Source organism: Coregonus clupeaformis, chromosome 29 (assembly GCF_020615455.1).
Source record: "Coregonus clupeaformis isolate EN_2021a chromosome 29, ASM2061545v1, whole genome shotgun sequence".
NCBI lineage: Eukaryota > Metazoa > Chordata > Actinopteri > Salmoniformes > Salmonidae > Coregonus > Coregonus clupeaformis.
The window spans coordinates 6326899-6352623 of NC_059220.1; the positions used below are offsets into that span (position 1 = coordinate 6326899).

General features: G+C 45.3%; 1 protein-coding gene across 1 annotated transcript in view; it reads left to right on the plus strand.

Annotated features, from left to right (window-relative positions):
• Positions 1-25095, plus strand: part of cpxm1a (carboxypeptidase X (M14 family), member 1a) — a 30794-nt gene extending 5699 nt beyond the window's left edge. The window contains exons 2-13 of the mRNA XM_041854456.2: positions 843-952; positions 2639-2778; positions 4582-4666; positions 5316-5469; positions 7995-8089; positions 8356-8479; positions 14178-14374; positions 16218-16397; positions 19747-20041; positions 22379-22518; positions 22720-22822; positions 24647-25095. Coding sequence (XP_041710390.2) covers positions 843-952; positions 2639-2778; positions 4582-4666; positions 5316-5469; positions 7995-8089; positions 8356-8479; positions 14178-14374; positions 16218-16397; positions 19747-20041; positions 22379-22518; positions 22720-22822; positions 24647-24969 — 1946 coding nt within the window. The 3' untranslated portion in view covers positions 24970-25095. The remainder of the gene's footprint in view (positions 1-842; positions 953-2638; positions 2779-4581; positions 4667-5315; positions 5470-7994; positions 8090-8355; positions 8480-14177; positions 14375-16217; positions 16398-19746; positions 20042-22378; positions 22519-22719; positions 22823-24646) is intronic.
• The last annotated feature ends 630 nt before the right edge of the window (positions 25096-25725 follow it).

The window sequence follows — 25725 nt, forward strand, 5'->3', positions numbered from 1 at the left end:
ACTCTGCTGAGTCTCAGTTGAGTGCTGCTTTGACCCTTCCTGGTTCCCTGATCGTCAGCCCAATTCTCTGCACTCCCACTACACTCAGCACACGGACTCCCCCGTACGAGGAGTGGGGTGTGTGGGAGGGAGGAGCGGGTTCCTCTCAACTTCCAGGGAACTTTTGTCACAGACACTGACTCACTCACTCATGCACGTACGGATGCGCCCACACACACACACACACACACACACACACACACACACACACACACACACACACACACACACACACACACACACACACACACACACACACACTACAAGGGGAGGGGGCTGTGAGTTCCTCTACACTTCCAGAGAACTGACCCAGGAGAATTAGACATATTTCAGATCCTGAGGGGAACGTAAGGAGCTAATGCACTCAACTTCTGCCAGCGCTGCAACTTCATTTCTACATTAGCTCTGACAGCCAGGGGTTTCTCACTCAAAACATACATTACTTTCTCCTGCTACCGTTGAACATGACTGCCTTCTCCCTAACCCTGCAACAGACACACAGAGGCGCAAACATCCTGCTTTGAGATAGTGGGTGCATTCCAGATATTCTGTGCATGTCTGTGCAGATAATAAGATTGTTTGTGGTTCCTGAGATGTTAAACACGTCTCCAGTTAAAGATCTGATTATCTGCACGGGCTCTGTGTGTTTGGAACGCAGTCCTGATCTAGCCTGGTCCCAGGTCTGTTTGTGCTACCGTGGCAACTCCCTGTCATGCCATACATGACAAGGAGTGGCAAGGAGTGGCACAAACAGACCTGGGACCAGGCTATCCCTGATCCACCATGTGTTTTAACTTCTCCAGACTGTCCTCCACTGGGTCTGAAGTCACTGAGGGTTGATGACAGCCAGTTCAAGGCTTCATCCTACCTGCGGATGGGCCTTGGCCCTCATAGGGCAAGGCTCAATATACAGGTGGGTCTATACCATACTATAGCGTAGATATTACCATACTATAGCGTAGATATTACCATACTATAGCGTAGATATTACCATACTATAGCGTAGATATTACCATACTATAGCGTAGATATTACCATACTATAGCGTAGATATTACCATACTATAGCGTATATATTACCATACTATAGCGTAGATATTACCATACTATAGCGTAGATATTACTATACTATAGCGTAGATATTACCATACTATAGCGTAGATATTACCATACTATAGCGTAGATATTACCATACTATAGCGTAGATATTACCATACTATAGCGTAGATATTACCATACTATAGCGTAGATATTACCATACTATAGCGTAGATATTACCATACTATAGCGTAGATATTACCATACTATAGCGTAGATATTACCATACTATAGCGTAGATATTACCATACTATAGCGTAGATATTACCATACTATAGCGTAGATATTACCATACTATAGCGTATATATTACCATACTATAGCGAATTACCATCTATAGCGTAGATATTACTCATACTATAGCGTAGATATTACCATACTATAAACGTAGATATTACCATACTATAGCGTAGATATTACCATACTATAGCGTAGATATTACCATACTATAGCGTATATATTACCATACTATAGCGTAGATATTACCATACTATAGCGTAGATATTACCATACTATAGCGTAGATATTACCATACTATAGCGTAGATATTACCATACTATAGCGTATATATTACCATACTATAGCGTAGATATTACCATACTATAGCGTAGATATTACCATACTATAGCGTAGATATTACCATACTATAGCGTAGATATTACCATACTATAGCGTAGATATTACCATACTATAGCGTAGATATTACCATACTATAGCGTAGATATTACCATACTATAGCGTAGATATTACCATACTATAGCGTAGATATTACCATACTATAGCGTATATATTACCATACTATAGCGTAGATATTACCATACTATAGCGTAGATATTACCATACTATAGCGTAGATATTACCATACTATAGCGTAGATATTACCATACTATAGCGTAGATATTACCATACTATAGCGTAGATATTACCATACTATAGCGTAGATATTACCATACTATAGCGTAGATATTACCATACTATAGCGTAGATATTACCATACTATAGCGTAGATATTACCATACTATAGCGTAGATATTACCATACTATAGCGTAGATATTACCATACTATAGCGTAGATATTACCATACTATAGCGTATATATTACCATACTATAGCGTAGATATTACCATACTATAGCGTAGATATTACCATACTATAGCGTAGATATTACCATACTATAGCGTAGATATTACCATACTATAGCGTAGATATTACCATACTATAGCGTAGATATTACCATACTATAGCGTAGATATTACCATACTATAGCCACCAAGTACTTGTTGTTATGCCCCCCTGTGATCTGCTTCGTCAAATACAATGCTAACTTTACCGGTAGTTTTATTGCAGAATGTTTCCTGAATAACTCCTTTAGCTATATTGTGTGTGTGTGTGTGTGTGTGTGTGTGTGTGTGTGTGTGTGTGTGTGTGTGTGTGTGTGTGTGTGAGTGTGTGTGTGTCTGTGTGTGTGTGTGTGTGTGTGTGTGTGTGTGTGTGTGAGTCCAGTCAGGTATCGAGGACGGAGACCTGTACGACGGTGCGTGGTGTGCTAAGTATGAGGACCAGAACCAGTGGCTGCAGGTGGATGCTCTGCGCCCCACGCTGTTCACAGGAGTCATCCTGCAGGGACGTAACTCCATCTGGAGGTAGGGCAGGCCGCGTGCTGGGAGGGGGGACCGGCCGCGTGCTGGGAGGGGGGACCGGCCGCGTGCTGGGAGGGGGGACCGGCCGGGTGCTGGGAGGGGGACCGGCCGGGTGCTGGGAGGGGGGACCGGCCGCGTGCTGGGAGGGGGACCGGCCGGGTGCTGGGAGGGGGACCGGCCGCGTGCTGGGAGGGGGACCGGCCGGGTGCTGGGAGGGGGACCGGCCGCGTGCTGGGAGGGGACCGCCGGGTGCTGGGAGGGGGACCGGCCGGGTGCTGGGAGGGGGACCGCCGCGTGCTGGGAGGGGACCGGCCGGGTGCTGGGAGGGGGACCGGCCGGGTGCTGGGAGGGGACCGGCCGGGTGCTGGGAGGGGACCGGCCGGGTGCTGGGAGGGGGACCGGCCGCGTGCTGGGAGGGGGACCGGCCGCGTGCTGGGAGGGGGACCGGCCGCGTGCTGGGAGGGGACCGGCCGGGTGCTGGGAGGGGGACCGGCCGGGAGCTGGGAGGGGGACCGCCGGGTGCTGGGAGGGACCCGGCCGGGTGCTGGGAGGGGACCGGCCGGGTGCTGGGGGGGGACCGCCGCGTGCTGGGAGGGACCGGCCGCGTGCTGGGAGGGGACCGGCCGCGTGCTGGGAGGGGACCGGCCGGGTGCTGGGAGGGGGGACCGGCCGGGAGCTGGGAGGGGGGACCGGCCGCGTGCTGGGAGGGGGGACCGGCCGCGTGCTGGGAGGGGGACCGGCCGGGTGCTGGGAGGTAGGGCAGGCCGGGTGCTGGGAGGGGGGACCGGCCGCGTGCTGGGAGGGACCGGCCGGGTGCTGGGAGGGGGACCGGCCGCGTGCTGGGAGGGGGGACCGGCCGCGTGCTGGGAGGGGGACCGGCCGCGTGCTGGGAGGGACCGGCCGGGTGCTGGGAGGGGGACCGGCCGGGAGCTGGGAGGGACCGGCCGCGTGCTGGGAGGGGGACCGGCCGCGTGCTGGGAGGGGGACCGGCCGGGTGCTGGGGGGGCCGGCCGGGTGCTGGGAGGGGACCGGCCGCGTGCTGGGAGGGGGGCCCGGCCGGGTGCTGGGAGGGGGACCGGCCGCGTGCTGGGAGGGGGACCGGCCGGGTGCTGGGGGGGGGACCGGCCGCGTGCTGGGAGGGGGACCGGCCGGGTGCTGGGAGGGGACCGGCCGGGTGCTGGGAGGGGACCGGCGCGTGCTGGGGGGGGGACCGGCCGGGTGCTGGGGGGGGACCGGCCGCGTGCTGGGAGGGGACCGGCCGGGTGCTGGGAGGGGGGACCGGCCGGGTGCTGGGAGGGGGGACCGGCCGGGTGCTGGGAGGGGGGACCGGCCGCGTGCTGGGAGGGGGGACCGGCCGCGTGCTGGGAGGGGGGACCGGCCGCGTGCTGGGAGGGGGGACCGGGAGAAGAAGGGGGCGTAGCCTACACATAGACTCATAGTCGTGACAGGGATCGCTTCATCTACAGACGACCAGGTTAAAAAGGCCAGAATATTTATTAGGGTTGGGCGGTATCCAGAGATATACTGTATATATATTAATTTTCTTTACGGTATTGAAAATCATACAGTGAGTATGTCTAAATACCCCGGTATACAGTATATACGGTATTTATGTATTTTCCCCCATATTCTATTTTATCTAGCTTCATAATAATTCAAGTCTGTTAAGTTATTTATTGACAATGTGTAAACATTAATAAAACATCAACAGAACCTTTACCATACGTTTACTATACATTTATTACACAGTAATAAGAATTTACAAAGCATTAATGTGTTGTGTAATCCTTTTTAATGTCTCTGTAGCTGGGACTGGGTTGAAACCTACAAAGTGCAGCTGAGTAACGACTCAGAGACCTGGAAGACCTGCATGAACGGCTCAGAGGAGGCGGTGAGCCATTCAGGAGGGCGTGCTGATGTTGAAAATACTGTCAAGGAAGATGCTTAGTCAGCCCATTTGAGGAATATAAAATATTGTTCACTTTCCAAAAGTTGTTCTGTAGAAAAAAAAGAGGAGGCGGTGATGAATGGAATGAAATGGATTCTAGCGTGAAGTGTGTGTGTGTGTGTGTGTGTGTGTGTGTGTGTGTGTGTGTGTGTGTGTGTGTGTGTGTGTGTGTGTGTGGGTGTGTGGGTGTGTGTGGGTGTGTGTGTGTGTAGATCAGGGGGTATTCAAATCCATGCCTGGGGGGGTGGGGCCAGAGTACCACTGGTTTTCTCTCTGTTCACCCTCATGGTGTCCCAGGACTAAATCAGTCCCTGATTAAAAGGTAAAAATGAAAATCAGCCGTGGAACTGGTTTGGAGGTCCTGACTAGATCAATCAGCATGTGGTCCAGAAGCCCAATGCCAAAGTCAATCCATTTGAGGAATAGACACAGGAGTTCATTGACTAAACGATTGAAGGGTAGGACTTCCAAATCACTCTTACGCCTTTATTTAATGGCACCTCCCATGTTTAAAACAAGGAAAACAAGTTCAAAGGTCAAACGTGTGTTGTTTTCCGTAGATTAAAGGTGAAACTTGTGTTCTGTTCTGTAGGTGTTTGTTGGATCCCGAAATGAACCCGAGACACCCTATCTGGCCCTGTTCCCTCAGCCCGCGGTGGCTCGTTGGATCCGCATCAACCCCCAGACCTGGTACTGGAATGGGACCATCTGTCTCAGAGCAGAGGTACTGGGATGCCCCCTCCCAGGTGTGTTGTAATGGAACTATTTACAGGTGCATTCAGAGACATGGTCCTCTGTAGCTCAGCTGGTAGAGCGCGGCGCTTGTAACGCCCAGGGTAGTGGGTTCGATCCCCGGGGACCACCCATACGTAAAAAATTGTATGCACGCATGACTGTAAGTCGCTTTGGATAAAAGCGTCTGCTAAATGGCATATTGTTATGTATTTAGTTCAGCCTACTTTAGTGTCATGTAAATGCATCTAAATAAAGAAACCTCAATGTCCTGAATGCTCCGAATATAATGGCTATGGGGGAATGTATACAGTGTCTTCGGGAAGTATTCAGACCGCTTGACTTTTTCCACATTTTGTTATGTTACAGCCTTATTCTAAAATGGATTAAAACATGTTTTTTCTCAGCTACACACAATACCCCGTAATGACAAAGCGAAAACAGTTTTTTTGACATTTTTGCAAATCTATAAAAAATAACTAACAGAAATACCTTATTTACATAAGTATTCAGACCCTTTGCTATGAGACTCGAAATTGAGTTCAGGTGCATCCTGTTTCCATTGATCATCATTGAGATGTTTCTACAACTTGATTGGAGTCCACATGTGGTCAATTCAATTGATTGGACATGATTTGGAAAGGCACACACCTTTCTATATAAGGTCCCAAAGTTGACAGTGCATGTCAGAGCAAAAACCAAGCCATGAGGTAGAAGGAACTGTCCGTAGAGCTCCGAGACAGGATTGTGTTGAGGCACAGATCTGGGGAAGAATGCCAAAAAAATTCTGCAGCATTGAAGGTCCCCAAGAACACAGTGGCCTCCATCATGCTTAAATGGAAAAAGTTTGGAACCACCAAGACTTCCTAGAGCTGGCCGCCCGGCCAAACTGATCAATCGGGGGAGAAGGGCCTTGGTCAGGGAGGTGACCAAGAACCTGATGGTCACTCTGACAGAGCTCCAGAGTTCCTCTGTGGAGATGGGAGAACCTTCTAGAAGGACAACCATCTCTGCAGCACTCCACCAATCAGGCCTTTATGGTAGAGTGGCCAGACGGAAGCCACTCCTCAGTAAAAGGCACATGACAGCCCGCTTGGAGTTTGCCAAAAGGCACCTAAAGACTATCAGACCATGAGAAACAAGATTCTCTGGTCTGATGAAACCAAGATTGAACTCTTTGGCCTGAATGCCAAGCGTCACGTCTGGAGGAAACCTGGCACCATCCCTACAGTGAAGCATGGTGGTGGAAGCATCATGCTGTGGGGATGTTTTTCAGCGGCAGGGACTGGGAGACTAGTCAGGATCGAGGCAAAGATGAGACGGGCAAAGTACAGAGAGATCCTTGATGAAAACCTGCTCCAGACGCTCAGGACCTCAGACTGGGGTGAAGGTTCACCTTCCAACAGGACAACGACCCTAAGCACACAGCCAAGACAACGCAGGAGTGGCTTCGGGACAAGTCTGAATGTCCTTGAGTGGCCCAGCCAGAGCCCGGACTTGAACCCGATCTAACATCTCTGGAGAGACCTGAAAATAGCTGTGCAGCGACACTCCCCATCCAACCTGACAGAGCTTGAGAGGATCTGCAGAGAAGAAATGGGAGAAACTCCCCAAATACAGGTGTGCCAAGCTTGTAGCGTCATACCCAATAAGACTTGAGACTGTAATCGCTGCCAAAGGTGCTTCAACAAAGTAAAGGGTCTGAATACTTATGTAAATATGATATTTCAGTTTGTTATTTTTAATAAATGAGCAAAATTGTCTAAAAACCTGTTTTTGCTTAGTCATTATGGGGTATTGTGTGTAGATTGATGAGGGAGAAATTACAATTTAATCAATTTTAGAATAAGGCTGTAACCTAACAAAATGTGGAAAAAGTCAAGGGGTCTGAATACTTTCCGAAGGCACATTCAATGCAGTAACGTTAGAGCAAGAATAATACACTTTGTAGATGGGTACACTACAAAGCAGAATCAATGAGTTAGTCAGTTAACTTTGATAAACAACCAGAAATAACAATTGATTTTCCGGTTAATAAGAAAGCTAAACTTAGATATGCGTTTTTGGTTATTGAGTCGATTAGACCACGCCCATTTCAAGCTTATCTTTCCCCCCAAAAAATAACAAACAAAAACATTATTTCAGAATATTTAGTTAGCTGGCTAACTCATTAAACCTGCTTTGTAGTATACCCATCCAGGAAGTGGATTCTGATAGGCTTAGGCCCATGATAAAACAACTACTGCCATGGTATCAACAACCTATTTAAACCAGTCATATAGCGCTACAGGTTGACCTTGTAAAGTACAATGTTACAGGGTTGGGGTCAATTCCAGTTCAATTACAGTCAATTCAGAAAGTAAACCGAATCCGAAATCCAATTCCAAGTATTGAAGAGAATTGGAATTGAAATTGGAATTTCAGTGTACTTCCTGAATTGACTGGAATTGAAATGGAGTTGATCCCAACCCTGGCATGTTATCTTGATCCTGGTCAGGGACACACAGAGATCTTATAAACCCCGCCTGCATTCTCTTAGATCCAGACAACGTTTGGCAACACCTCTCTGAGAAACGGTCTGGTTCTAAAGATGACCTGGACTTCAGACACCACAACTACAAGGAGATGAGGAAGGTGAGTTCACACACACACACACACACACACACACACACACACACACACACACACACACACACACACCTGTCCTACCTGTAACTGTCCTCTGTATGTATCCAATATCTCTTTATTTAAAATACTTATTTTGTGCTTATCCAATAAAAACACATCCTTTTACTACCCAATAAGCCCCACCGCTGATGTGTGTCTGTTGCCTTCTCTGCCGCTGATGTGTGTCTGTTGCCTTCTCTGCCGCTGATGTGTGTCTGTTGCCTTCTCTGCAGCTGATGAAGGCTGTGCATGAGGAATGCCCTCGTGTCACTCGTATCTACACCATTGGAAAGAGCTACACCGGACTGAAGCTCTACGTCATGGAGATCTCTGACAACCCTGGAAAACATGAACTGGGTAAGACAGAACTGTGTCCTCAATAGCATTCTATTTCCTATATATTTCATAAACAGCTCTGGGAACAGGGGTTCATAAACAGCTCTGGGAACAGGGGTTTCATAAACAGCTCTGGGAACAGGGGTTTCATAAACAGCTCTGGGAACAGGGGTTCATAAACAGCTCTGGGAACAGGGTTTCATAAACAGCTCTGGGAACAGGGGTTCATAAACAGCTCTGGGAACAGGGTTTCATAAACAGCTCTGGGAACAGGGTTTCATAAACAGCTCTGGGAACAGGGTTTCATAAACAGCTCTGGGAACAGGGTTTCATAAACAGCTCTGGGAACAGGGTTTCATAAACAGCTCTGGGAACAGGGTTTCATAAACAGCTCTGGGAACAGGGTTTCATAAACAGCTCTGGGAACAGGGTTTCATAAACAGCTCTGGGAACAGGGTTTCATAAACAGCTCTGGGAACAGGGTTTCATAAACAGCTCTGGGAACAGGGTTTCATAAACAGCTCTGGGAACAGGGTTTCATAAACAGCTCTGGGAACAGGGTTTCATAAACAGCTCTGGGAACAGGGTTTCATAAACAGCTCTGGGAACAGGGTTTCATAATCACATTTAGGGAAGGGCAGATGTGAACCCCTATGGCTGTGTGTGTGTGTGTGTGTGTGTGTGTGTGTGTGTGTGTGTGTGTGTGTGTGTGTGTGTGTGTGTGTGTGTGTGTGTGTGTGTGCGTGTGTGTGCGTGTGTGCGTGTGCGTGCGTGCGTGTGCGTGCGTGTCTCGGAGACCTGACAAAGCTGTAAATCCCCAGACAGTCTGCCAAGTATTTATGCAGGGTCGGTTCTGTGGGATATTGGAGCTGTTTTCAGAGGGAAAACACACACACACACAGCGGTTTTCAGAGAGAAGAGGCCTCTCTTATATCAACAAACTGATAACGATCCCTCCTTAGTCAGTTCTAGTTTAATTTACAGTATGAAAATTGCGGTCTCTTGAAAGACGAGTTATATAAACAGATTGTTTTAGAAAAGGAAAAGCTCCGATGCAATCATTTATTCACCAACGTTACAATTGGTAGAGCACGGCGCTTGTAACGCCAGGGTAGTGGGTTCGATCCCCGGGACCACCCATACGTAAAAATGTATGTACACATGACTGTAAGTCGCTTTGGATAAAAGCGTCTGCTAAATGGCATATTATATTATATATTATATTATTATACAGCAAGCTGTCTTCATCAGGGTTTCATATAAACAGACTGGGAAGTATACAGTATACACTATTAGAAAACAAAGGTGCTACGTAGAACCATATAGAGTTGTTCAGTTAGTCCCCATAGGGGAACCCTTTTTGGTGCTTGGTAAAACCCTTTTGCAGAGGGTTCTTCCAAGAACCCTCTAAAATGGTTCTACCAATAACCGTTTTATCATCTAAAAGGTTCTTCCAAGAACCCTCTAAAATGGTTCTACCAATAACCGTTTTATCATCTAAAAGGTTCTTCCAAGAACCCTCTAAAATGGTTCTACCAATAACCGTTTTATCATCTAAAGGTTCTTCCAAGAACCCTCTAAAATGGTTCTACCAATAACCGTTTTATCATCTAAAGGTTATTCGTAGAACCCTGTATGAAGGGTTCCACCAGCCTTATTAGGCTTTATGCCAACACTATATCATAAGGCCTGTTACACCTTTAACACAGCAGTGTCAGGAAACTCATGACACATCAGGTCAGCAGGTCACATTATGCTGGCTTGCAAAGTGATGTGTAATTCCTATTGGAATCCAGGCATAGTGAGGATATCAAACAATTTGCATTCAGAATAACTACCAGGGAAGATACATAAACCATTTAAACTGGAACAACCATCTCAGTAACGGGTGCAATAAGTCCAACTACTAAAAGATTTGATTAGTTTAGAAAAATGCAAGTTATTTATCTTTGTGTAGCATAAGTTTGTACACTGATATTGAAACAAACACTTCAAAAAAATCGGGAGAGAGAGAGAGAGAGAGAGAGAGAGAGAGAGAGAGAGAGAGAGAGAGAGAGGCAGAGAGAGAGAGAGAGAGAGAGAGAGAGAGAGATGGAGGGGGGAGAGAGAGAGATGTTTCACTTCAGCTACAGTGAGGGAAAAAAGTATTTGATCCCCTGCTGATTTTGTACGTTTGCCCACTGACAAAGAAATGATCAGTCTATAATTTTAATGGTAGGTTTATTTGAACGGTGAGAGACAGAATAACAACAAAAAAATCAAGAAAAACACATGTCAAAAATGTTATAAATTGATTTGCATTTTAATGAGGGAAATAAGTATTTGACCCCCTCTCAATCAGAAAGATTTCTGGCTCCCAGGTGTCTTTTATACAGGTAAGGAGCTGAGATTAGGAGCCCACTCTTAAAGGGAGTGCTCCTAATCTCAGTTTGTTACCTGTATAAAAGACACCTGTCCACAGAAGCAATCAATCAATCAGATTCCAAACTCTCCACCATGGCCAAGACCAAAGAGCTCTCCAAGGATGTCAGGGACAAGATTGTAGACCTACACAAGGCTGGAATGGGCTACAAGACCATTGCCCTGTGGAGAGAGCTGAAGGTTCGAGTTGCCAAACGTCAGCCTCGAAACCTTAATGGCTTGGAGAAGATCTGCAAAGAGGAGTGGAACAAAATCCCTCCTGAGATGTGTGCAAACCTGGTGGCCAACTACAAGAAACGTCTGACCTCTGTGATTGCCAACAAGGGTTTTGCCACCAAGTACTATGTCATGTTTTGCAGAGGGGTGAAATACTTATTTCCCTCATTAAAATTCAAATCAACTTATAACATTTTTGACATGCGTTTTTCTGGATTTTTTTGTTGTTATTCTGTCTCTCACTGTTCAAATAAACCTACCATTAAAATTATAGACTGATCATGTCTTTGTCAGTGGGCAAACGTACAAAATCAGCAGGGGATCAAATACTTTTTTCCCCTCACTGTAGATAGTTTAGCCTACTCAAACACCTGGCTCCAATAGAGAGGGATGCTATGTTAGCTAGCTGGCTATGACTATCCAACACAACACTGGAACTCTTCCAAGTCAAGGTAAGCTTTTGGTTTTACTAGTTTATTGCCGTTGTAACTGCTAAACTGCTTGCTGCTGACTGTACATGATTGTGGTGGGTTTCTAGTAACTATGTTGACTACGACGTTAATATGGTGACAACGATGTAGGCTGTGTGTAGCGGTTAGCGGTTATGATATGAAGGTTTGGCTTGGATGTTTTTTTTGCCTGGTCACTGACAGCTGATGTGTTGTGCACTGAAGTCCACAAGCGAAGGGAAAAGATTAGAGGAGGAGAGCATGTAAATGCAAGAAGAAATTACACAACGATCAAAGTAGATGATGCTGTTTGAATGTGGCTGATCTTAAAGTGAACTGTGTTTACGCGTGATCAGGGGTGTGTTCATTCCTCCAATTCTGTCGAAAAACGTTTCTGAAATGGAAGCAAATGGAACGAAACGGGGATAAACATACCTGAATTTGTCCAATAGAAACTTTAGTTTGCAACTGTTGGACTAATGATTACACCCTAGATCAGCTAGATGCAGGCCAGAGTGTGCAAGGCATTATTGATTACTCAAATTTCTCTCGACCTGTGTGCACCTACGTTGTAAACTTTCATTCCTAGGCTAGGTTGTAGCAACCTCATGATGGGTATAGGGAAAATGTGAGTATCATGTAGTAGCCTAAACCTATCGATGTTACATTGAACTGGTTGAATGGAATATGAATGACAGTCATCCAATATGCTGTAATAGAAATAAGGCTCATAAAAACAATAATCGTCCTCGTTTATCTTGAACGTCACCGACCACCACTGCTTTATACAGAGTCAAAATTACAGTCACACTCACCTCTGGTTATTAACACCAACACTAGAGTTATTTTACACCACTGAGTGTTAGTTTACCTCTTTACAGCGTTAATTTAACTCCTGAATCAACTCTAGAAATGTTACACTTAAAAATCAACATTAGGTACCATTGGCCAATTGGCTGTGTGCAAATCTTCCCAAATAATTGACATGTAGGTACAGTTTAAAACAGTCTCACACTTCTCAAAAATCTTGAGTGTTAAAGCTTAAACAATAATGCTCAAGGCACTATTTAAAATAAAAAATAAAAATACAATGAAAAGTTTAGGGTTCTATGTAGAACCTTCATGCCTTCCAAAGAATCCTTCATGCCTTCCAAAGAATCCTTCATGCCTTCCAAAGAATCCTTCATGCCTTCCAAAGAATCCTTCATGCCTTCCAAAGAATCCTTCATGCCTTCCAAAGAATCCTTCATGCCTTCCAAAGAATCCTTCATGCCTTCCAAAGAATCCTTCATGCCTTCCAAAGAATCCTTCATGCCTTCCAAAGAATCCTTCTTGCCTTCCAAAGAATCCTTCATGCCTTCCAAAGAATCCTTCATGCCTTTCAAAGAATCCTTCTTGCCTTCCAAAGAATCATCTTCTTCCAGAAAAACTATTCTTAGGATAAAAAAGGTTCTAGGTAGAACCGTTTGCTCTACAAAGAACCCTCATCTTCCAAAAAAGGGTTCTTCCGATGAAAGTAGTTATTGGTAGAACCCTATCCCTCTGCAAATAACCATTTTGGAACCCTTTTTTCTAAGAGCTCATATTGGTTTCGGTGTTTTTCAAGGGTCATTTGATTCTCTACACTGGAGCCTGTTGTTTTGAATCATGGCAGAAGAGAAGAGAGTTCCTGGTGTGTTTTTCATTAGAAACAGAGAGGACAGAGATTGACAGGGCGCTAACAAGAAGTACTTTATGATAGAAGGTTACTAGAACACAGTTTATAATGAGAGCTGCTGATGCAGTAGAAGGAGTGCTAATCTAGGATCGGGTCCCCTCCTGTCAATGTAATCTTACTCATTGTTCTAAAAGGCAAATCTGATACTTAAATTCACCACTTCTACTCTGAGACGCTTGATACATACGGCCCCCTGGTCTAGTTTCTTTAGGACTCCCTTCCCCCATCTGTACAGGATGTGTGTTGTTAGGCCACGGTGATCCATTTGTACACTTTGGCAGCCATAGTTGTTGCTGATCACTAGAAACACACAGTGATTTCAGACGTTTCAAATGGTCCCCAGAAAAAGAAGAAAAAAATATATATTTCCCAGCAGTTCACAGTACTCCAGCAAGCCGTGAGAATACTTAATGGTAATAGCGAGTCGTTCTTAATTATTTAGTTTTAAGCCTTCCCAAACTATAGCTCTTATCTTAACCACTCAGAATTAATACAGAAACTTAACTCTTTGAGTTGTTTCTGTTTTAACCCTGTAACCACGTGGAATTAACCCTGTAACCACGTGGAATTAACCCTGTAACCACGTGGAATTAACCCTGTAACCACGTGGAATTAACCCTGTAACCACGCAGAATGAATGCGTCAAAAAAATAGACGTTCATCCATAATACGTCGAATTTCGAAGGGGAAACTATAAGATCTTGTTGAGCTGTAGTCACTGTACTGCACATCACTGCCCAACTCAATAATAAAAGCTTGGAAGCTTTATCAAGTAGAAAGAATGCGTTCCTGATGTTGGCATCCTGACGACAAAACCCTGCCTGGAGCAGAAGACCAACTTCCGTTGTTCACCGTAACATTGGACAATAAAGTTGTATTGTATTGCATTGTAGAAACATCCCCTGTTCCCCTGCAGGTGAGCCAGAGTTCCGCTACGTGGCAGGTATGCATGGGAATGAGGTGGTGGGCAGAGAGCTGGTGCTGAACCTCATGCAGTACATCTGTCGGGAGTTTAGACGGGGAAACAAACGCATCGTCCGTCTGGTGACCACCACACGCATCCACCTGCTTCCATCTATGAACCCTGATGGATATGAAACAGCCTTCGAAAAGGTAGGAGGAGGAGGAGGAGGAGGAGAAGGAGGAGGAGGGGCGGGGCAGGGGATAAGGGGAAGTATTGATTGATTGGTTGATTTAATTATTGACTGGCTGGCTGATTGACTGGCTGATTGATTGACTGACTGACTGACTGGCTGTGTGGTAATGGGAGATACAGTGGCTTGCGAAAGGATTCACCCCCCTTGGCATTTTACCCTATTTTGTTGCCTTACAACCTGGAATTCTAATGGAGTTTTGGGGGGTTTCTATCATTTGATTTACACAACATGCCTACCACTTTGAAGATGCAAAATATTTTTTGTGTTGAAACAAACAAGAAATAACCCCCCCCAAAAGTCAATACTTTGTAGAGCCACCTTTGGCAGCAATTACAGCTGCAAGTCTCTTGGGGTATGTCTCTATAAGCTTGGCACATCTAGCTACTGAGATTTTTGCCCATTCTTCAAGGCAAAACTGCTCCAGCTCCTTCAAGTTGGATGGGTTCCGCTGGTGTACAGCAATCTTTAAGTCATACCACAGATTCTCAATTGGATTGAGGTCTGGGCTTTGACTAGGCCGTTCCAAGACATTTAAATGTTTCCCCTTAAACCACTCGAGGGTTGCTTTAGCAGTATGCTTAGGGTCATTGTCCTGCTCGAAGGTGAACCTCCGTCCCAGTCTCAAATCCATGGAAGACTGAAACAGGTTTCCCTCAAGAATTTCCCTGTATTTAGCGCCATCCTTCATTCCTTCAATTCTGACCAGATGGCCAAAAAGCTCAATTTGAGTCTCATCTGACCAGAGTACCTTCTTCCATATGTTTGGGGAGTCTCCCACATGCCTTTTGGTGAACACCAAACGTGTTTGCTTATTTATTTTTAAGCAATGGCTTTTTTCTGGCCACTCTTCCGTAAAGCCCAGCTCTGTGGAGTGTACGGCTTAAAGTGGTCCTATGGACAGATACTCAATCTCCGCTGTGGAGCTTTGCAGCTCCTTCAGGGTTATCTTTGGTCTCTTTGTTGCCTCTCTGATTAATGCCCTCCTTGCCTGGTCCGTGAGTTTTAGTGGGCGGACTTCTCGTGGCAGGTTTGTTGTGGGGCCATATTCTTAAAAATTTTTTAATAATGGATTTAATGGTGCTCCGTGGGATGTTCAAAGTTTCTGATATTTTTTTATAACCCAACCCTGATCTGTACTTCTCCACAACTTTGTCCCTGACCTGTTTGGAGAGCTCCTTGGTCTTCATGGTGCCGCTTGCTTGGTGGTGCCGCTTGCTTGGTGGTGCCCCTTGCTTAGTGGTGTTGCAGACTCTGGGGCCTTTCAGAACAGGTGTATATATATTGAGATCATGTGACACTTAGATTGCACACAGGTGGACTTTATTTAACTAATTATGTGACTTCTGAAGGTAATTGGTTGCACCAGATCTTATTTAGGGGCTTCATAGCAAAGGGGGTGAATACATATGCACGCACCACTTTTCCATTATTTATCTTTTTTTGTTTCACTTCACCAATTTGGACTATTTTGTGTATGTCCATTACATGAAATCCAAATAAAAATCCATTTAAATTACAGGTTGTAATGCAACAAAATAGGAAAATCGCCAAGGGAAATCAATACTTTTGCAAGGCACTGTATCTAAAAACTGCATTTCCTAACTGGTTGAAATCCACCTCGAAGGACCATGAAAAGAGCACCACCTTGTAGTCAGTGAACTCTAGAGAGAGGGCTCAGAACCTCCTCACGATAACTTCATACTAGAAGAAGGACGGGATGTAGGACATAGGATCGAACGATTGATTGTGTGATATTGAAAATAGCCTAAAACTGCATCTCAACTCAAACTCCTCTCCAGGGGTCGGAGCTGGCAGGTTGGGCTCTGGGACGCTATAGCTACGAGTGGGTCGATATGAACCACAACTTCCCCGACCTGAACAATATCATGTGGGACGCCAAGGAGAATGACACGGAGACGGTTAAAACCGCCAACCACTACATCCCTATACCAGAGTACTACACTAAAGAGGATGCCTTCGTAAGTACTGTACACTACACATCAACACCACCACAGCATATTTATTTTTCCTTTATTTTATTTTTTTACATTTGTTTAGTTTTTCACTCTCAAAATTACAATTGTTCATAGAGAAACAATGAAATTGGATGTTCTGAGTACATGTCAATTATAAAATCACACCTGAAAGAAGTTCTGGAAGAAAACTAACAGATACAGTGGGGAGAACAAGTATTTGATACACTGACGATTTTGCAGGTTTTCCTACTTACAAAGCATGTAGAGGTCTGTAATTTTTATCATAGGTACACTTCAACTGTGAGAGACAAAAATCCAGAAAATCACATTGTATGATTTTTAAGTAATTAATTTGCATTTTATTGCATGACATAAGTATTTGATACATCAGAAAAGCAGAACTTAATATTTGGTACAGAAACCTTTGTTTGCAATTACAGAGATCATACGTTTCCTGTAGGTCTTGACCAGGTTTGCACACACTGCAGCAGGAATTTTGGCCCACTCCTCCATACAGACCTTCTCCAGATCCTTCAGGTTTTGGGGCTGTCGCTGGGCAATACGGACTTTCAGCTCCCTCCAAAGATGTTCTATTGGGTTCAGGTCTGGAGACTGGCTAGGCCACTCCAGGACCTTGAGATGCTTCTTACGGAGCCACTCCTTAGTTGCCCTGGCTGTGTGTTCTGGTCGTTGTCATGCTGGAAGACCCAGCCTCGACCCATCTTCAATGCTCTTACTGAGGGAAGGAGGTTGTTGGCCAAGATCTCGCGATACATGGCCCCATCCATCCTCCCCTCAATACGGTGCAGTCGTCCTGTCCCCTTTGCAGAAAAGCATCCCCAAAGAATGATGTTTCCACCTCCATGCTTCACGGTTGGGATAGTGTTCTTGGGGTTGTGCTCATCCTTCTACTTCCTCCAAACACGGCCAGTGGAGTTTTGACCAAAAAGCTCTATTTATGTCTCATCAGACCACATGACCTTCTCCCATTCCTCCTCTGGATCATCGAGATGGTCATTGGCAAACTTCAGACGGGCCTGGACATGCGCTGACTTGAGCAGGGGGACCTTGCGTGCGCTGCAGGATTTTAATCCATGACGGCGTAGTGTGTTACTAATGGTTTTCTTTGAGACTGTGGTCCCAGCTCTCTTCAGGTCATTGACCAGGTGCTGCCGTGTAGTTCTGGGCTGATCCCTCACCTTCCTCATGATCATTGATGCCCCACGAGGTGAGATCTTGCATGGAGCCCCAGACCGAGGGTGATTGACCGTCATCTTGAACTTCTTCCATTTTCTAATAATTGCGCCAACAGTTGTTGCCTTCTCACCAAGATGCTTGCCTATTGTCCTGTAGCCCATCCCAGCCTTGTACAGGTCTAATTTTATCCCTGATGTCCTTACACAGCTCTCTGGTCTTGGCCATTGAGTGTGTGGACAGGTGTCTTTTATACAGGTAACGAGTTCAAACAGGTGCAGTTAATACAGGCAATGAGTGGAGAACAGGAGGGCTTCTTAAAGAAAAACTAACAGGTCTGTGAGAGCCGGAATTCTTACTGGTTGGTAGGTGATCAAATACTTATGTCATGCAATAAAATGCAAATGAATTACTTAAAAATCATACAATGTGATTTTCTGGATTTTTGTTTTAGATTCCATCTATCACAGTTGAAGTGTACCTATGATAAAAATGACAGACCTCTACATGCTTTGTAAGTAGGAAAACCTGCAAAATCGGCAGTGTATCAAATACTTGTTCTCCCCACTGTACATTTTTTTGGTGTAATTCCCATTTAATTGTTTCTAGAGAGAAATGTTCCATCTAGTGATGGTTCTGTTCTGCTGCTGTCCATTTCATGGCAAAGTGGAAAATAACTAATAATAGATACAAATGATATACTTCCTCATGATATACTTCCTCATGATATACTTCCTCATGATATACTTCCTCATGATAGACTTCCTCATGATATACTTCCTCATGATAGACTTCCTCATGATAGACTTCCTCATGATATACTTCCTCATGATAGACTTCCTCATGATAGACTTCCTCATGATATATTTCCTCATGATATACTTCCTCATGATATACTTCCTCATGGTATACTTCCTCATGATATACTTCCTCATGATATACTTCCTCATGATATACTTACTCATGATATACTTACTCATGATATACTTACTCATGATATACTTACTCATGATAGACTTCCTCATGATAGACTTCCTCATGATATACTTCCTCATGATATACTTCCTCATGATATACTTCCTCATGATATACTTCCTCATAATATACTTCCTCATGATAGACTTCCTCATGATAGACTTCCTCATGATATACTTCCTCATGATATACTTCCTCATGATAGACTTCCTCATGATAGACTTCCTCATGATAGACTTCCTCATGATATACTTCCTCATGATATACTTCCTCATGATATACTTCCTCATGATATACTTCCTCATGATAGACTTCCTCATGATAGACTTCCTCATGATATACTTACTCATGATATACTTACTCATGATAGACTTCTGCCAGGTAAGCCTAGTTTGCAGTTAAAATTTAACTGAAGGTTTTGGGGTAAGTATTTCTGTCAACTCACAAGACGGTTATCACATCAACTGGTTACACAAATGACTGCGCCACACAGACAGACAGGGGCAATATTGCTGGAAATTAATTGGCAGATATTGTGTTAGGTTTGGCTTTTTAAGCCAATAGTGGCTAACCAGGGGTGGGATAATGTTGATGTTGCGTTGATTAGATAGTAGCTGGGAGCTTGCAGTGTTTGATACTTGTGACATTTGTTTATGACAGTTTGCGGTGGAACTCTGAAAATTGCATGTACTTTCAGAATTGTTTGGCGAGCTACTCAATAGGTGGGCTGTAAGCTACTGGTAGATTGCGATCGACCTGTTGGAGACCTCTGATGTAGGCTATACCTACTGAAGGGAACTAACACCTACTGAAGGGAACTAATACCAACTGAAGGGAACTAACACCAACTGACGGTTGATACTGATAGTGGCTTATATTAACATGATAGAAACAGAGAAAGTCGGGGTATCCTATAATTAAGACATTAAAGGCTGCTCATCCCTGCAAGTTAAATTCTGCATAATGGCACAGCACTTTACTTCTTCAGTTTGTCTCCAGCGATTATAAGGTCAAATATATCTAAAACAATTGTACTTTATATTTACAATTCCCTTATCCAAACGGATTACTCATTTACCTAGCTCTTATCAATAGCTCTTATCAAGTTGTAAATTACAGTGCATGGAGAATGGTGTTATTTCATGCTGTTAGTAACATGCTGTTCTTTCGGTCCCTTTCCCAGGTGACCCCAGAGACACGTGCGGTCATCAACTGGATGCAGGATATCCCCTTCGTCCTGAGTGCCAACCTCCACGGGGGAGAACTGGTGGTCACCTACCCCTTCGACTGCACCCGGGATTGGGCGCCTCAGGAAAATACCCCTACGGCTGACGATAGTTTCTTCCGCTGGCTGGCCACGGTCTACGCCTCCACCAACCTGGTCATGGCCAACCCTGATAGGAGGATCTGCCACTCTGAAGACTTCCAACAGCACAACAACATCATTAACGGAGGAGCCTGGCACACCGTCCCTGGGAGTCAGTAGTTCTCCTCCTGTATACAGTGGGGACAACAAGTATTTGATACACTGCCGATTTTGCAGGTTTTCCTACTTACAAAGCATGTAGAGGTCTGTAATTTTTAATCATAGGTACACTTCAACTGTGAGAGACGGAAACTAAAACAAAAATCCAGAAAATCACATTGTATGATTTTTAAGTAATTAATTTGCATTTTATTGCATGACATAAGTATTTGATACATCAGAAAAGCAGAACTTAATATTTGGTACAGAAACCTTTGTTTGCAATTACAGAGATCATACGTTTCCTGTAGGTCTTGACCAGGTTTTCACACACTGCAGCAGGGATTTTGGCCCACTCCTGCATACAGACCTTCTCCAGATCCTTCAGGTTTCGGGGCTGTCGCTGGGCAATACGGACTTTCAGCTCCCTCCAAAGATTTTCTATTGGGTTCAGGTCTGGAGACTGGCTAGGCCACTCCAGGACCTGGCGGTGTGTTTCGGGTCGTTGTCATGCTGGAAGACCCATTCCGTCTCTCACAGTTGAAGTGTACCTATGATAAAAATTACAGACCTCTACATGCTTTGTAAGTAGGAAAACCTGCAAAATCGGCAGTGTATCAAATACTTGTTCTCCCCACTGTATAATAATCTAACCCTGGTAGTCAGTAGTTCTCCTATATAATAATCTAACCCTAACCCTGGGAGTCAGTAGTTCTCCTCCTATATATAATAATCTAACCCTGGTAGTCAGTAGTTCTCCTATATAATAATCTAACCCTGGTAGTCAGTAGTTCTCCTATATAATAATCTAACCCTGGGAGTCAGTAGTTCTCCTCCTATATATAATAATCTAACCCTGGTAGTCAGTAGTTCTCCTATATAATAATCTAACCCTAACCCTGGGAGTCAGTAGTTTTCCTCCTATATATAATAATCTAACCCTGGTAGTCAGTAGTTCTCCTATATAATAATATATCCCTAACCCTGGTAGTCAGTAGTTCTCCTATATAATAATCTAACCCTGGTAGTCAGTAGTTCTCCTATATAATAATCTAACCCTGGTAGTCAGTAGTTCTCCTATATAATAATCTAACCCTGGAAGTCAGTAGTTCTCCTATATAATAATCTAACCCTAACCCTGGTAGTCAGTCGTTCTCCTATATAATAATCTAACCCTAACCCTGGTAGTCAGTAGTTCTCCTATATAATAATCTAACCCTAACCCTGGTAGTCAGTAGTTCTCCTATATAATAATCTAACCCTAACCCTGGTAGTCAGTAGTTCTCCTATATAATAATCTAACCCTGGTAGTCAGTAGTTCTCCTATATAATAATCTAACCCTGGTAGTCAGTAGTTCTCCTATATAATAATCTAACCCTGGAAGTCAGTAGTTCTCCTATATAATAATCTAACCCTAACCCTGGGAGTCAGTAGTTCTCCTCCTATATATAATAATCTAACCCTGGTAGTCAGTAGTTCTCCTATATAATAATCTAATCCTAACCCTGGGAGTCAGTAGTTCTCCTCCTATATATAATAATCTAACCCTGGTAGTCAGTAGTTCTCCTATATAATAATCTAACCCTAACCCTGGGAGTCAGTAGTTCTCCTATATAATAATCTAACCCTGGTAGTCAGTAGTTCTCCTCCTATATATAATAATCTAACCCTGGTAGTCAGTAGTTCTCCTATATAATAATCTAATCCTAACCCTGGGAGTCAGTAGTTCTCCTCCTATATATAATAATCTAACCCTGGTAGTCAGTAGTTCTCCTATATAATAATCTAACCCTAACCCTGGGAGTCAGTAGTTCTCCTATATAATAATCTAACCCTAACCCTGGTAGTCAGTAGTTCTCCTATATAATAATCTAACCCTAACCCTGGTAGTCAGTAGTTCTCCTATATAATAATCTAACCCTAACCCTGGTAGTCAGTAGTTCTCCTATATAATAATCTAACCCTGGTAGTCAGTAGTTCTCCTATATAATAATCTAACCCTGGTAGTCAGTAGTTCTCCTATTAAATAATCTAACCCTGGTAGTCAGTAGTTCTCCTATATAATAATCTAACCCTGGTAGTCAGTAGTTCTCCTATATAATAATCTAACCCTGGTAGTCAGTAGTTCTCCTATATAATAATCTAACCCTGGTAGTCAGTAGTTCTCCTATATAATAATCTAACCCTGGTAGTCAGTAGTTCTCCTATATAATAATCTAAACATGGACGTTTTGGCCTCAAGGCTCTAATCAAAGACTATTTGTTTTTTTATGTTTTATTACCATATTCTTGTCCCCCAGGTATGAATGACGTCAGCTACATCCACACCAACTGTTCTCTGTCCTCCAGGTATGAATGACTTCAGCTACATGCACACCAACTGCTTCGAGGTGACGGTGGAGCTGTCGTGTGATAAGTTTCCTCACGCCAGCGAGCTTTCTACAGAGTGGGAGAACAACAAGGAGTCTCTGCTGGTCTACATGGAGCAGGTCTGCTGTACTTTACATGGATTATTTACCAACGTCCTACTCTATTGGAGTAGGATATTCAAACTACTGAAACAATTGGAAAGACTTGACTTGTTGAACACTGTCCTACTGCATTTCCCAGCTCTCTCGTACCAGCTCTCCAATTTGTAGATCTTTCCCTGATTATCTCTGTTTCTGATGTTCTGTCCGTCCTTCTCCCAGGTTCACCGAGGCATCAAGGGAGTGGTGAGAGACAAGATGACAAGGAAAGGCATTGCAGACGCCATTGTCAAAGTGGAAGACCTGGACCATGACATACGATCAGGTAGACATGGGATTCTACAACGATTTACATGATGCACTGCACTTTCATAGAAAAAAAAACAGCAATTTTTCTGTTTACCTCACACTGCTTGTATGTCAAATTCCTACCAGTAGTTTTGACAGTATTGAAAAACCATCCAGTGGGCCTTTTCCAAATACCCCGGTATACGGTGTACCGCCCAAGCCAAGTCCGTCCCCTTCTATTGTCCCGCCCAAGCCGAGTCCGTCTCCCTTGTATTGTACCGCCCAAGCCGAGTCCGTCTCCCTTGTATGGTACCGCCCAAGCCGAGTCCGTCTCCCTTGTATTGTACCGCCCAAGCCGAGTCCGTCTCCCTTGTATTGTACCGCCCAAGCCGAGTCCGTCTCCCTTGTATTGTACCGCCCAAGCCGAGTCCGTCTCCCTTGTATTGTACCGCCCAAGCCGAGTCCGTCTCCCTTGTATTGTACCGCCCAAGCCGAGTCCGTCTCCCTTGTATGGTACCGCCCAAGCCGAGTCCGTCTCCCTTGTATTGTACCGCCCAAGCCGAGTCCGTCTCCCTTGTATTGTACCGCCCAAGCCGAGTCCGTCTCCCTTGTATTGTACCGCCCAAGCCGAGTCCGTCTCCCTTGTATTGTACCGCCCAAGCCGAGTCCGTCTCCCTTGTATTGTACCGCCCAAGCCGAGTCCGTCTCCCTTGTATTGTACCGCCCAAGCCGAGTCCGTCTCCCTTGTATGGTACCGCCCAAGCCGAGTCCGTCTCCCTTGTATTGTACCGCCCAAGCCGAGTCCGTCTCCCTTGTATTGTACCGCCCAAGCCGAGTCCGTCTCCCTTGTATTGTACCGCCCAAGCCGAGTCCGTCTCCCTTGTATTGTACCGCCCAAGCCGAGTCCGTCTCCCTTGTATTGTACCGCCCAAGCCGAGTCCGTCTCCCTTGTATGGTACCGCCCAAGCCGAGTCCGTCTCCCTTGTATGGTACCGCCCAAGCCGAGTCCGTCTCCCTTGTATGGTACCGCCCAAGCCGAGTCCGTCTCCCTTGTATTGTACCGCCCAAGCCGAGTCAGTCTCCCTTGTATTGTACCGCCCAAGCCGAGTCCGTCTCCCTTGTATTGTACCGCCCAAGCCGAGTCCGTCTCCCTTGTATTGTACCGCCCAAGCCGAGTCCGTCTCCCCTTGTATTGTACCGCCCAAGCCGAGTCCGTCTCCCTTGTATTGTACCGCCCAAGCGAGTCCGTCTCCCTTGTATTGTACCGCCCAAGCCGAGTCCGTCTCCCTTGTATTGTACCGCCCAAGCGAGTCCGTCTCCCTTGTATTGTACCGCCCAAGCGAGTCCGTCTCCCTTGTATTGTACCGCCCAAGCGAGTCCGTCTTCCTTGTATGGTACCGCCCAAGCGAGTCCGTCTCCCTTGTATTGTACCGCCCAAGCCGAGTCCGTCTCCCTTGTATTGTACCGCCCAAGCCGAGTCCGTCTCCCTTGTATTGTACCGCCCAAGCCGAGTCCGTCTCCCTTGTATGGTACCGCCCAAGCCGAGTCCGTCTCCCTTGTATTGTCCCGCCCAAGCCGAGTCCGTCTCCCTTGTATGGTACCGCCCAAGCCGAGTCTGTCTCCCTTGTATTGTACCGCCCAAGCCGAGTCAGTCTCCCTTGTATTGTACCGCCCAAGCCGAGTCTGTCTCCCTTGTATTGTACCTTAGTTTCAAGCTTCCACCATTTTATTCTACTGTAAACATTTTAGTCTCTCTGTCATTGTGTGTATCAGCTAGGTCCCACAATTGTGGTATTATTGACAAAATATTACCTTACATTTTCTGAATGAATGATCATGAGACTCTCCTGTGTCTCGTCAGCGGCTGATGGGGACTACTGGCGTCTGTTGAACCCAGGGGAATACAAGGTGACGGTGTGGGCGGAGGGATACTTTCCCTCCATGAGGCGGTGCAGCGTCGGGAACGAAGCGCGCCTCACCATCTGTGACTTGACCTTGGTCAAGACGCCCCGGCAGAGGATGAAGGAGATCCTAGCCAAAGGGGGGAGGTTACCCCAGGATCTGCAACTGAAGCTGAGAGCACTGAGACTCAGGAAGCTGAGAGCCTCCACCAAGGCCATCAACCAGCGGAGGGAGCGCAGCCGCAAGGCCAGGGCACCGCGCCCTCTCACACCCCTGGCCTGAGAGACAGGGGACAGACTGAGGCTGCTTCACAAATGACACCCTACTCCCCATTGGACTCTGGTCAAAAGTAGTGCACTGTAATGGAAATAGGGTGCCATTCTCTGGTCCAAAGTAGTGCACTATATAGGGAATAGGGTCCCATTCTCTGGTCTAAAGTAGTGTACTATATAGGGAATAGGGTCCCATTCTCTGGTCTAAAGTAGTGCACTATATAGGGAATATGGTCCCATTCTCTGGTCTAAAGTAGTGTACTATATAGGGAATAGGGTGCCATTATCTGGTCCAAAGTAGTGCACTATATAGGGAATATGGTGCCATTCTCTGGTCTAAAGGACTGCACTATATAGGGAATAGGGTGCCATTCTCTGGTCTAAAGGACTGCACTATATAGGGAATAGGGTGCTATTTGGGACGCAGCCTGAGGCTTTGACACGACCGGTGTTTGAGATGGACTACATTGTAGTCAGTGAATACAGACAGACTGAAATACAAAAATCTTAATGAGAAGTAATTTATGATGCAAGGTGATTTGTAGATCCGACTGCAATGTAGTCGATCTGAAACAGATGCAGAGGCTTCAACACAAGTCTGTATTCCCAGTGAACGTTCTGATTTCATATTTGAGTTACAGAGAAGTAGAGGAAGATTTCATCTGCTCTAACGTTTTGTGAAAGTGGTCAACATTTCAATTGTTTATAAAAAGGTAGATCAAATGTAGCTGCTGCAGTTACTAAAACAGCTGTATCGTTACATTGG